Here is a 13,257-nt window from a genome sequence, read left to right on the forward strand (position 1 = left end):
TAGGTTGTGTCCTTATCGTGGCTCTTGTAAATACTGCTGCATATATCTTCTCAAATTAGTATTGTTGGTTTCGTTGGATAAATACTCAGAAGTCAACTGCCAGGGTTGTATGGTGTATCTATTCGTTTTTTGAGGAATCTCCATACTTTGCAGTCCCACCAACAGCGCATAAGCGTTCCGTTTTCTCCACATCCTCATCAGCACTTATTTATTAACGACCACCATTCTGATGAATGTGAGGTGGGATCTCACTGTGGTTTTAATTTGCATTTCCCTGATGATCAATGAAGTTGAGCATCTTTTCCTTTGTCTGTTAGCCACCTGTATATCTTCTTTGGATAAATGTCTTTTCATGTCCTCTGCTCATTTTTCAATTGGATTGTCCTGATCTTAAATGAAAAGCTTTTAGCTTTTCACCAGTGATGAGGATGTTAGTTGTGCTCTTAGCATATAAAGCCTTTATCAAGTTAAGGTAAGTTCCCTCTATACCCAGTTTGTTGAGTTTTTATCATAAATAGAAGTAGAATTTTATCAAATGCTTTTTCTATATCGTTTGGGATAATCATATGATTTTCACCCTTGGTTCTGTTTATGTAATCAATCACATCGTTTTTGTTGAACCACTGTTGCATCCTTGGTATAAATCCCACTTGCTCTTAATGTACTACTGAACTTAGTTTGTTAGTATTTTGTTGAGAATTTTGGTATCTATGAAGAACATAATTTTAGCTTGTTTCTCTTCTTTTGGCAACTTGGTAAATTATCTTGTGTTTTAATGGCTGATCTAAAGATTTTTTTGAATATTTTGTATGCGAACAAGTATATCATATGGAAATAAGCAAAATTTTCTTTTGCTTCCTTTCCACCTTTTAAATATCACATTTCCCCTTGACTTATTGCAATAATTAGTATGATAGTACAGCTGAACAAAATAAAGTAATTAGAGAGTGTCCTTGTTTTGTTTTTACTTTTAGTGGAAATCCTTTTGAAACATCACCATTAATCATGATGTTTGAGATAAATTTTTATCAAAGCAAGAGTTTTGGGTTGTTTTTATTCATGAACGAGTGCTGACTTTTATCAAATGCTTTTTCTAGGTCTACTGAAATGACTGCCTATGACTTTGATTTACTTAAACTGTGGCTTGAAATCCATTTGATCATAGCAAAATAAGTTTAATGTGTTTGCAGAACAGAATTTCTTATAAAGAAACAATATAATGAGGATACCAGATTTCATCCTAAGATGTAAGATAGATAATGTTTGGTAAAACTTTTGTTTTAGGTCTTAGACAAACACATATGTATGTGTGCCGAGTTGATGAGTAAACATCCTTATTATTGTGGGTTATTTAAAAAACAGTTGAAAGCCACTGGTGTATACTACTCTTAAAGCATGAGAAAATACTGTAAAGAACAAATATTGTTAAGGTTTTCTTAAAAATAAATAACACAATGTTTGGATTTTGTTCATTTAAAAATACCCATATTTTCCTGATATTATGTAAATATTCTTTAAAATATGTTATACTTAATATTAATATTAGAATAATAAGTCATAATCCCTTGATGGGCAAAATGGCCTACATTCACAGAAACATCTGAAGTCACTCAAAAGTAACAGAAATAAATTAAGCATGAATTTCTGAAAAGAACTTTTCTTTGAGGATCACTTGTACAAAATTTCCTCTTTATGTGTAATTTCTAGGGCTAGATCTTTCTTTTTTTAATATATTTTATTGATTTTGTTCAGAGAGGAAGGGAGAGAGATAGAGAGTTAGAAACATCGATGAGAGAGAGTCATCGATCAGCTGCCTCTTGCACACCCCCTACTGGGGATATGCCCGCAACCATCGTACATGCCCTTGACTAGAATCGAACCCAGGACCCTTCAGTCCCCAAGCCAACGTTCTATCCATTGAGCCAAACCGGTCTCGGCTAGATCTTTCATTATAGTTTCAAAAGTATGACTTTAGAAATGACAGAACATCTACTCCAAAAAGTTCAGTGTTAATTTGTATTTCTAAAATCAGAAGGTAACTTGGCATCTGCACTACTTACATCCAGTTTCTGTCCTATTGCATCGAGTCTGGCTTATGCATGTCTTGGCTGCTTATATTACTTCATCCTATGCTGACTAACTGCTTAGACTTGTCAATGGTTATATGCCCTCAAACCCCACCCATATACATATGGCCATTCAATGTTTCTCTTTACCAATCACTCCTGAAACTTTCCTTTAGGACATTTTTTTCTTTGCTTGTGAAATAATATTACTCACCCTCCTCATTGGATTTATTTCTGAAAGATTTATGTCTGCTTCCTGATTATACTGATTGAGATTTGTCACCAGTGAGGCTATTTAAAAAGAGGCAACTCCCAAAGAAGAGCCCCAACTCGCTCTGCACAATGGCAGCATTGTTGGTATAAGTATCTAATCCGCCAAAGGATAACAATTACTTGGGTGTAAGAATTTTTTTTAAAAAAATTTTTAACTCACATTCCCTTCTAATATTTCATGTATGCTGATATTCTCTACTAAAGCCACTTTTCAAACAAATTGGCATTACAGAGACATTTCAGGGACCTCAGAATTTATTTTAGCAATGATACTGATATTGAGTGCCAAGTATATAAATCTGAAGAACAAAGAATTACTGCTTCTAAATGCAATTTTTAAAACAACTTAGAATTCTGTAAAGGTATGCTAATTCCCTGACTGCCGCTGGATATAATAGTGTGGTATCCAAAATGAAAGAAAGCTTTCTTTATAGCCTTTTTTAAAAAGTCCCCCAAGTTAACTTACATAATAAACATAAAATTGAAAGTGCACAAAGCAATCTATTAGCTTCATGTAATTTTATAATCCCCAAAGTAGTATTTTTAAAATGATAGCAACATAGTGGAGGAGGATCCAAGATGGCTGCACAGGTAAACACCTAACCGCAGCCGCACACAACAATTTCAATAAAATACAACTAAAATACAAAATGGACATTACCCAGAACTACAGGAAAGTCGACTGACTGAAAATTCTACAACGAGAAGGAAAGAGAAAACCAGAAGGAAAATCAGAGGAGCTGTAAAAGCCTAAGGTACGGAGACACGCTGTGAGGACAGAGCCGGAGAGGAGGGGGAGACTGAGTGCCTGATGGCATTCCCTAGCCAGAAGGAGATAAAAGCTCCGGACTGTGCTGAATCCCAGACCCGACAGCACTGAACCCCAGTTCTAGGCCAGACCCTGGGGACCCAGGCTCAAACAAAGGTAGCCTGGGATGTAAGGCGGAAACCCGGGGGAGCGGCGAAAGGAGAGGGGGATGTGGGAAGAGACTAAACATAAACTGTGCACCTATGGATGAGGACAATGGGGGTGGGGAAAGGGCAGAAGGTGGGGTGGGAACCTGGTGGAGGGGAGTAATGGGGGGGGGGGAGAGGAACATTTGTAATAATATGAACAATAAATATTTATTTTTTAAAAATGATAGCAACATATTATAACAATTAAATTTGTTAAATGGGAATGGCAAGATTGATGAGAAGGGAGAAACCAAAATGACGGCATAGGAAAACACCTAACCTGCTGCCTTGCACAACAATTTCAAAGCTACAACTAAAGGACAAAAACGGGCATCATCCAGAACCACAGGAAGGCTGGCTGAGTGGAATTTCTACAACTAGAAGGAAAGAGAAAAGCACACTGCAACTCAGAGGAGCTGCAGGAGGCAGAGGTACTGAGACCAGCGCATGGAGAGGACTGGCAACTGAGTGTTAGGCTGTCTTTCTGAAGCGGGAGGGAGACAAAAGCTCCCGACTGCTCTGAATTCCAGTTCCAGGTTAGACTCTGGGGACCCAGGCTCATTCGGGGAGAAACTGGACTGTCTGACAGCGGGCAGAACTCGAGGGCGGATTTCTCTCAGACGTGCTTGCAGTGATTTACAAGGGACACTGAGACACAGGGGCCTATTAGGGCAGGGCTGATGGAAACCAATGTTGTCTGCTCCGCCCTGAGACTCCACCCCAACCAAGCTGAGCACAGAGGCTTTTGCAAGTCCTGTCTATAAGGGTATCTCCAGCACAGAAGTTCTCCCAGCGCAGACACAACTGATCCTCACAGCCAACTTGCCTGAAGGTCAATACCAACAACAATCAAGGCTTAACTACAAGACTGTGCACATAGCCCACAAAGGGATGCACCAAGAGTGTCCACCTAAGGTAACTGGAGAGGCGAAGCCACTGGGCCCTAGAGGACACCTTAACACACAAAGCCACTCTATCAACTCAGGGAAGTAGCCAAAATGCGGAGACAGCCGAAACCAGTTTGGCTCAGTGGTAGAGCGTCGGTCTGCAGACTGAAAGGTCCCAGGTTCGATTCTGGTCAAGGGCATGTACCTGAATTGTGGACACATCCCCGGTAGGGGGTGTGCAAGAGGCAGCTGGTCGATGTTTCTCTCGTTGACGTTTCTAGCTCTCTAAATCTCTCCCTTCCTCTCTGTAAAAAATCAATAAAATATATTTAAAAAATGCGGAGACAAAGAAACAGATCACAAATTAAAGAAATGGAGGAAAGAAAACGACTGGATATAGAGTTCAAAACCACAGTTATAAGGTTTTTCAAGAATTTCCTAGAAAAGGCCAATAAAGAGGATATGAAAAAAGGATCAACTAGAAATTAAGCATACATTGACTGAAAGAAAAAATATTATACTGAGATCTAACAGCAGACTAGAGGATCGCAAGAATCAAGTCAAAGATTTGAAATACCAAGAAGCAAAAAACACTCAACCAGAAAAGAAAAAAAGAATCCAAAAATACGAAGATAGCATAAGAAGCCTCTGGGACAACTTCAAGCATACCAACATCTGAATTATGGGGGTGCCAGAAGAGAGAGAGCAAGATACTGAAAACGTATTTGAAGAAATAATGACAGAAAACTTCCCCCACCTAGTGAAAGAAAAAGACTTACAAGTCCAGGAAGTGCACAAAACCCCAAACAAAAGGAATCCAAAGAGGACCACACTAAGACACATCATAATTAAAATGCCAAGGGCAAAAGACAAAGAATATTAAAAGCAGCAAGAGAAAAACAGTTACCTACAAGGGAGCACCATAGGACTGTCAGCTTATTTCTCAACAGAAACTATGCAGGCCAGAAGGGAGTGGCAAGAAATATTCAAAGTGATGAATAGCAAGAACCTACAACCAAGATTATTCTACCCAGCAAAGCTATCAGTAAGATAAAGAGCTTCACAGATAAGAAAAAGCTAAAGGAGTTCATCACCACTAAACCAGTATTATATGAAATGCTGAAAGGTATTCTTTAAGAAGAGGAAGAAGAAGAAAAAGGTAAAGATAAAAATTATGAACAACAAATACATATCTATCAACAAGTGAATCTAAAAATCAAGTGAATAAAAAAATCTGGTGAATATAATAGAATTGGGGCATAGAAAGGGAGTGGACTACAATTCTCAGGGGGAAAGGGTTATGGGGGGTGCCGGAAAAGACTGGACAAACATCGTGTACCTATGGATGAAGACAGTAAGGGGTGGGGGATAAGGGCAGAGGGTGGGGTGGGAACCAGGTGGAGGGGAGCTATGGGGGGTTGGGGGGGAGAGGAACAATTATAATAATCTGAACAATAAAGATTTATTAAATTAAAAATATAATAATAATATCTAACATTTGTATAGGACAATAAAAAAAAAAGTAGATGAGGAAAAGGGAGACTTTTTGTTTTTTCACTTTAAATATTTTAGCACTGAATAAATATGTAAACACTTTTAGTAAAAAATGAATAAAGAATACAATTATAAAATCAAGACATTAATTTTTTCCACGCCCTGTCATCCCCACCTCTAACCTCCTTTCAGACTTAGCACTGTGAGGGCAGAGGCCTTGTGCATCTTCTATAGCAGTCTGTCTCCCAGATGAGTAGAGGTGAAGGCAATGGGGGCAGGAGGATTCACCTAATCTTGAACTGAGCATTAAAAATAGCACTTTTGCCCAAAGTTGTGGCTCAGTGGTTGAGTGTCAACCTTCGAACAAGGAGATCATAGTCAATTCCCAATCAGGGCACATGCCCAGGGTTACGGGCTCAATGCCTTGTGTGGGACATGCAGGATCAATGATTTTCTCTCATCATTGATGTTTCTATCCCTCTCTCCCTTTCCCTTTCTCTCAGAAATCAATAAAAAAAATTTTTTTTTTAAATAGCACTTCTCTTTAGAAGTGAAGGGACCGAAGTTTTGCCATCCTGAAGCTGCCTGCTGGGATATTGATTTTAAGCTGCTTATTAAGAAACAAGACTCAGAACGTACCTTTGGCCTTCTCCATCTAGACCTCCTGCCTAAGAGGTTTAGATGGAAAGGCCTACTCCAGGAAGGAAATTTCAGGATATTCATTTTAGCCTAATTTGAATTAAGTATGGAGGACTTCATGCTGGGGCCTTTTCACTAGAAATCCTGTCCCCCACTGTTTCTGAATTGCCTAGCAAGAATTTGCCTGCTGTGTTCCCTTCTCCCTCAACTATCTGTAAATCACTTACTCTCACTTCTTAAATCTAATACCCCATTCCCCCTACCTTTCTCCTTTATCCAAAGTGTCATATATATAACCAATGCTGCCTCAGTTTTTTTTTTTAATTTTCATGCTTACGTGCATTTCTCATGTGTATGTATTAAGATTTTATTTTCTCCTGTTAATGTTTTTTAATTTATTAGCCCAGCTAGAACTTAAAAGGTAGGAGGAAAAGTATTAATTTTGTAGCTCCCTTTAGAAAGTAGACTTTAGGATAAAAAGATCCATTATCTTCTCCCTTTGAAATTCTGGTTAGTATCTATTCACAATTGTAACTGCTCTGCTCCTTCAACATTAAGACCCCCTTTTGAATGGGATGGCCAGAGAAACCCTCTACAGGGCAAATAACTGATCATGTCAATGTTACAAGTTTGAAAATATCATCCTGAATATTATGTATAAAGTCCAAAGCCAAGAATCTGATTCCTGTATGACATTCTTCTTTTGGAACTACTAAGTAAAATGCTAGTCACCTGTTAAATGGATTATAACTTCTTCATTCTTATTGTTTCTAATTTCTAAATTCAATTCTACACCTTGCTACCCAACGAACTCACTTCATATTTGGTCATTATTCTCAATAACCTACCACTTTCTCCATGAAGCCCATATACCTCAGCTTTGGCTTTATCTTAGGTCATTAGTCACAATATAGGTGCTTACACTGGGACCAGGCAGATACTTAAGGGCAGGGGCAAGAAATGAAAGTAAGTAACAATGATATAACAACCACTTCTCAGCTCCAGGCTGTGAGTTTATAAAAACACTGTGTAAAAATGAGTTCTGAAATCTTCCGTCTTGAACTGTAAAATACAATACTGTGCAAAAAGGCCATGGGTTTAAATGAGGTGAAGGAGAATTAATGCATGAAAGCTGCTATTGACAAACCTGTCCCAAATTTGCTGAAGGGGTGATTGGGATTCCCCGTAGCTTTCTCCAACTGAAAGAGTCTCCAAGCATCGTTCATCACATTCTTCTCATGTTCTGAATCAACTGCATTCACCTCTCTGTCTTTGCAACTCTCATCAAATAAGGGGCACAGAAAAAACTGCGCAAACCTAAGGGTGTGAAACATAATTTAAAAGCTGTAATTTTTAAAAAGTGCCCTTGAAAAAATGCTTGAAACATATCAGATAGGAAATACTAATTCTACAGAATCAGAAAAATACTACCATTGTTACTAAGAAAGGAATATAAAGTATGTTCTAAGTAACATAAGAAAAATATACTATTGGACATATGTAAATTCAGAAGTCAATCTACCTGAGAGATGTTAAATAATTAGCGAAGTTATAAAAAGATGAACACCTCCGATTCTGACACCAATTCCCATGTCTTTTTTTCCACACCACCAAACAATTCTCTGACACCAGCTGAGTATCCCACAGTTCAGCTCAATTACGACACTGTCTACCTAAAAATCAGATGCTGGCTCCTACAGACACTAATCACAAGTCTGGGTTGTCACCTAAGCTTCTGAGCAACCCTCTGAACAATCGACCTGAGGATTCCTCAACTTCCTCCTCGGGTTCTATTAATTTAGCAGAGCAGCTCAGAGGGCCCAGAGAAACATTTTACTTCCTAGCTTACTGGTTTATTATAAAAGGATATAATTCAGGAATAGTCAGAAAAAAGAGGTACACAGGGCAAGGTATGTGGAAAGCGGTGAGGAGTTTCCATGCCCTCTGAACACTCCTCTCACAAACTAGGAGTTCTCCAAATTCCATCATTCCAACGGAGACTTCATTGATTAGATCATTGGCCATTAGTGACTGAACTTAATCACCAGCCCCTTTCCTTTCCTTAGAGGTCTAGGGATGAGACTATAAATTTCAAATCATGTGGCTCTCATCCTCAGGTAACCTAGGGGCTTCCCCCAAATCCTCATTAACTTACAACCTTAATGGTCCTAACCACTTAGGAAACTGCAAGGGATTTTTAGGAGTTTTATGAGTCAGCACCAAAAACCAAGACCAAATATATATTTCTTATTATAAATCACAATGTCACCCTAGTTGGTTTGGCTCAGTGGATAGAGCATCTGCCTTGGGGAGTGAAGGGTCCTGAGTCTGATTCCGGTCAAGGGCACATGCCATGGTTGTGGGCTCGATCCCCAGTAGTGGGGCGTGCAGGAGGCAGCCAGTCAATGGTTCTCTCTCATCATTGATGTTTCTATCTTTCCCTCTCCCTTCCTCTCTGAAAATCAATAAAAATATATTTTAAAATAAATAAATTAAGCATAATGTCACAACAGCAAAAAATCAAGGCAGACTTATGGAGACAGCAGATTTGCAATTTGGCATATCTATGAAAATCCTTGTTATAAATGGCTAATTCTCCAAAAAAGGAAAAGGCAGGCAACAGTTCATAGGCAGGAAACTTTAAAGTTACAGTTTTAGGTGCAATTTCACTAAGACTCAGACATTTTAGGACAACTAAGTGACCTACTTTTAAAAGACTCTATTTGAATTTTTCTTCTCATGGAGAAAAATAAACAAACCTACTTTAATTAGTGAAAAAAATGGAGTGAAAAACCTATGACATAGTAGTTTGACTAAGTCATAACTATGGGCGTCTATGAAATTGTGAGTATTTAAAAATTTTAATAAGCAGCCGAAACTGGTTTGGCTCAGTGGTAGAGCGTCGGTCTGTGAACTGAAAGGTCAGTCCCAGGTTCGATTCCGGTCAGGGGCATGTACGTTGGTTGAGGGCACATCCCCGGTAGGGGGTGTGCAAGAGGCAGCTGGTTGATGTTCCTCTCTCATCGACGTTTCTAGCTCTCTATCTCTCTCCCTTCCTCTCTGTAAAAAAATCAATTAAATATATTTTTAAAAATTTAAAAAAAAATTTTAATAAGCAGTGATTCCACAAATACCATGGCATGTAACTCTAACAAAATTAACTAAAATGCTTTCCTTGAGACTATTCTTTAATAATATTACCAAAGTTTAATTAAAATGCCTCTAGTTAATAAATTAACTCTCCTATATCAGGTTGCAATCGTGATTTCATACAGTAATTCTTCTTAAGAAACATTAGCCTCCATCTTATAAAAACAAGATCCAGAATTCAAATGAAACTGAGAGTAGGAGGTCTGTCTGAATAAACTACTATTCAGTGGATCTAAGAGACTCCTGAATCTGTAACATCTGAGCAACTACACCTCCCACCCTCCAGGTGTCAAGGAGGCTGTTATTATTTGATATTTATTTTAAGTACATAAACATAATACTATGATAAACACTTTAACACACCAATCCAAAGAGAAATCCATCTAACTATAATCAAAGATATATTGAAACAGAGCTATTTCTGGACATGCAATCTCTTCTACCTACGTCAATATGTTCAGGCTAGAAAACGTGCCTAATAGTTACACAGTATAACTAGATAGGCCCACATAAAGAGTCATGATTATGAACAGTATAAGCCACTTTTTTAAAAAGATGCTCTTATACAAGTGGTTTTTTTTTCTCACTCTGAGCCAAGTAACAGACATCCTCCATCATACAGAGATCTATTATATGAATATCTGCAGTAGCGTTTGTAAAGCAGAAAATGAGCCCAGGGAACTTACTGTTAGTCTTCTGGGAATACATATGATTATATCTCAAAGCTGCTGCCTAAAGATCGAAACATAAGCTAAAATAAGTAAGAAACAGGCTACTTTGAGCTAGCCATGTATCCTGTTAATATTCTTTGCTCTAAGGAATAAATTCAAACTATTAGGTTGCTAAAAAAGATAGAATTACTATTATTAAGATAAGCAAGCAAATAAAGTTGACAATTACTAAAACTGCAAGGTCAAACTCAGTACAGATTCACTAAAAAACTCCAGACCACACTTGATAATACAGAAAATTCACCAAGAAAACAATTATACTTTGAATAATGAATCAAATCACTAATATAACAAAAATTTTAAATTGTTAGCTAAATAGAAAATTGACCAAGAAATTAGATTGGCCTAAGGGAGATTGTTATAGAAAATACTTTCACAAAAAGTACCCAGGGTTGAAACCGCAAGTCAAACATTCTATATCTGCTAAGTATTCTTGAGAATAGAGGAACTAAAGGAAATAAGAGTATTTAAGTTCTAGCATTCTGAAACAGAAATATGTTCTGTTACAGTTTATTCTTTATCACCTGCTTCATATGTAATACCAGTTAGAATGAAAAAGACTGGTGAGAATTTTATAAGTCAATAAAGCATTTTGTAGGCCTGAAGACTGGTTTAAAGTCAGACCATTATTTTTCTTCTACCACAAAGTAAATATATGAGATCATATTATTATTTTTCTTTTTTTACAAAACCCAGGGGTGAGGTTAAAATATTCTTGTTAAGCTATAAAGCTGTGAAGGCATCTCTGTAAAAATACTAATTATTACTACTGCTACTATTAATGTCATGAGTGCACAAAGTTGGATAATGTATAGAATATTCAGCAGTACCTGTCTAGGGCACCTTCTAGGTGTTCATGGGAAACATCAAAATAATAATTGGTATGCTCTCCACTAGTAAAAGCATTTGAACTTCCTGCATGCTCACTGAGAAACTGGCTGTATTCATTTTCTTTAGGATATTTCTTTGTTCCCAAAAATAGCATGTGTTCACAAAAATGACTTAAGCCGGCAATATTTGGAGGATCTGACAATGAACCTGTAAAAAGTAGAGAAAACATATATATAATAAAACATTTTTTATGTTGAAAGAAATCAAATACAGATAAGTCACAGATGATTTGAAATTTCTGTTAGCATAACTCCAACTATACAATCAAAAAAAAAAAAAAAAAAAAAAAAAAAACTAAGCCTAGGCTTCTCTAAAACAATACTGTTTAGTTCTAGCCCCACCTTTTGACATTAATTAGTTGGTGACCTTGGGCAGATTTTAACCTCTCTGGACATTAGTTTCCTCACACATCACACTGGAGGGAAAGGGGTGAATTCACTGCTGTTTTTATTTTGCAGGAGACAGTATAGCAGAATGCTAAGAGCACTGGTTTGGGGGTTAGCGTCTCTATTAGCTATGAAACTTTGAGCACAATATTTTTTCCATCTTGCCTTAGTCACTTTTCTATATACACACCTAACTTAAGAGAGTTGTGTGAATAACAGTTAGATGATATTTGCAAAGCACATTGTATTGTGTTCAGCGATAATTATTTGTTCAACATATGTTTATTACTTTTTCCTCTCAATTTTAAAATGTCACTGAGTTAAAACAAAAATTTTTCAGAAAGAAAACATGCCTCACTAAATGTACATATAGATAAGAAGCAAGCTACGTAAAGCAGCATTAAATATGGGAGAAATGTGCACACAAGAACTAGGAAATGTATTTCCTTTTGTACCCAAAGTGTACAAAAGTGAAAGAATTAGAACTGTTACAGTACAAGATGGGAATGAATTTCCTTGCTGCTAGGTCACCTCAGCTGAGAACCTAACAAGATGTTCTTCATAAATGTAAAATTATTTGACTTAGACAGCTGTAGATTATCAATAGCTGTACAGAGCTATTGTACAAAATAAGGTACATGAAACTGGCAACTGTTAGGTCTTTATTTGCACAAATATGGAAAGTTCTAATAAATGTTAACATCAGGTCAATCAAAGTGAACAAAGCCTACTTCACAATTTTAAATTGTACCTATGTGTACATCAAGTGCTGCTGATGACTTATCCGTGGTGGGATCACTGATGAGAAGTACTTTGATGCCATTGGCCAGCTCCAGCCCCCGGTATTCTCGCTTGTCTTCAGGAGATTTGATAATGTGATTTCCTATTCTCTTGATTGCTAGATTATTCATTTTGCTGTAGGTCTTTTTGTGGAAACTTAAAAGAAAAAAATTAATTGTTAGATTGTAACTGCCTTTTTTTTTTTTTTTTTAAAGAACAAAGAGTAACATTAAACAAAACCATTTATTGTATCATCAGATTAAAACACATCTGGAGGAAACTTTTTATAGCCTACCTACAAGGTAAAATACCCCTGGAGGAAACTTTTTATAGCCTACCTACAAGGTATAATCATTCCACTCCTTCCTCTTACCCATCATTCTTTCAGAGAAATGTTAATATTGTTTTTGTAGAGCCATATTTAGGACAGCACACGGATGGGGATTTGAGACAGGATGGGTTGGGCCATGAGTGGGCCCATGTGCTGACCTAGAATACAGTTTTCAATTACCAATAACTGCTTTCCCACATATTTCAGAGGCATCTGCTAGAGTGAGCTGAGAGTTGTAAGAATTATTATAAGGTCATCCAAAACATTGCTCAACCTGAGGACATTCAAAGATAGGACAGATCTAGAACTCATCAGTCTGGTATGCACATGCCCAGAACATGGGGAACAACCTTCAATGAGGAAAAACCTGTGAGGTCCTAATACGAGATCTGGGCTATCCTATGAGTCTTGGCAGCAAAAGTAGGAACATAAAAATAAACAAGGTTGGAAGGACCCCAAGTAATTTTTGTAGTCCAGTGCAAAGGTGAATGCCAAAGCAGGAACAGGTCCAGTCATCTTAGCAAAGATGTTAAATTGTCTTACAAAGGATTTACTTCTCTTCCTCTGATAGTCCTTTTCTTTTCTAAGAAAGCTTGAGTTATGAGGATGGAAAGGGGCTCTTGACTGCTATGCAAGGATTATAAGTGCCAAAGGGATTTTCCAGAGTATGGG

General features: G+C 37.3%; 1 protein-coding gene across 6 annotated transcripts in view; it reads right to left on the reverse strand.

Annotated features, from left to right (window-relative positions):
* The window catches only part of IDE (insulin degrading enzyme), a 72,776-nt gene that overhangs the window by 41,659 nt on the left and 17,860 nt on the right, over positions 1-13,257 (reverse strand). For 5 of the 6 annotated variants that reach the window (XM_036438559.2, XM_036438562.2, XM_036438558.2 and 2 more), the window contains exons 2-4: positions 12,226-12,410; positions 11,028-11,235; positions 7,464-7,633 (exon numbers count right to left, since the gene is read on the reverse strand). In XM_036438559.2, coding sequence (XP_036294452.1) covers positions 7,464-7,633; positions 11,028-11,235; positions 12,226-12,410 — 563 coding nt within the window. Of the gene's footprint in view, positions 1-7,463; positions 7,634-11,027; positions 11,236-12,225; positions 12,411-13,257 lie in introns of those variants that run through there. The other variant, XM_045581906.1, reaches the window with a different exon arrangement.

This window comes from Pipistrellus kuhlii, unplaced genomic scaffold (assembly GCF_014108245.1).
Source record: "Pipistrellus kuhlii isolate mPipKuh1 unplaced genomic scaffold, mPipKuh1.p scaffold_m20_p_15, whole genome shotgun sequence".
Lineage (NCBI taxonomy): Eukaryota > Metazoa > Chordata > Mammalia > Chiroptera > Vespertilionidae > Pipistrellus > Pipistrellus kuhlii.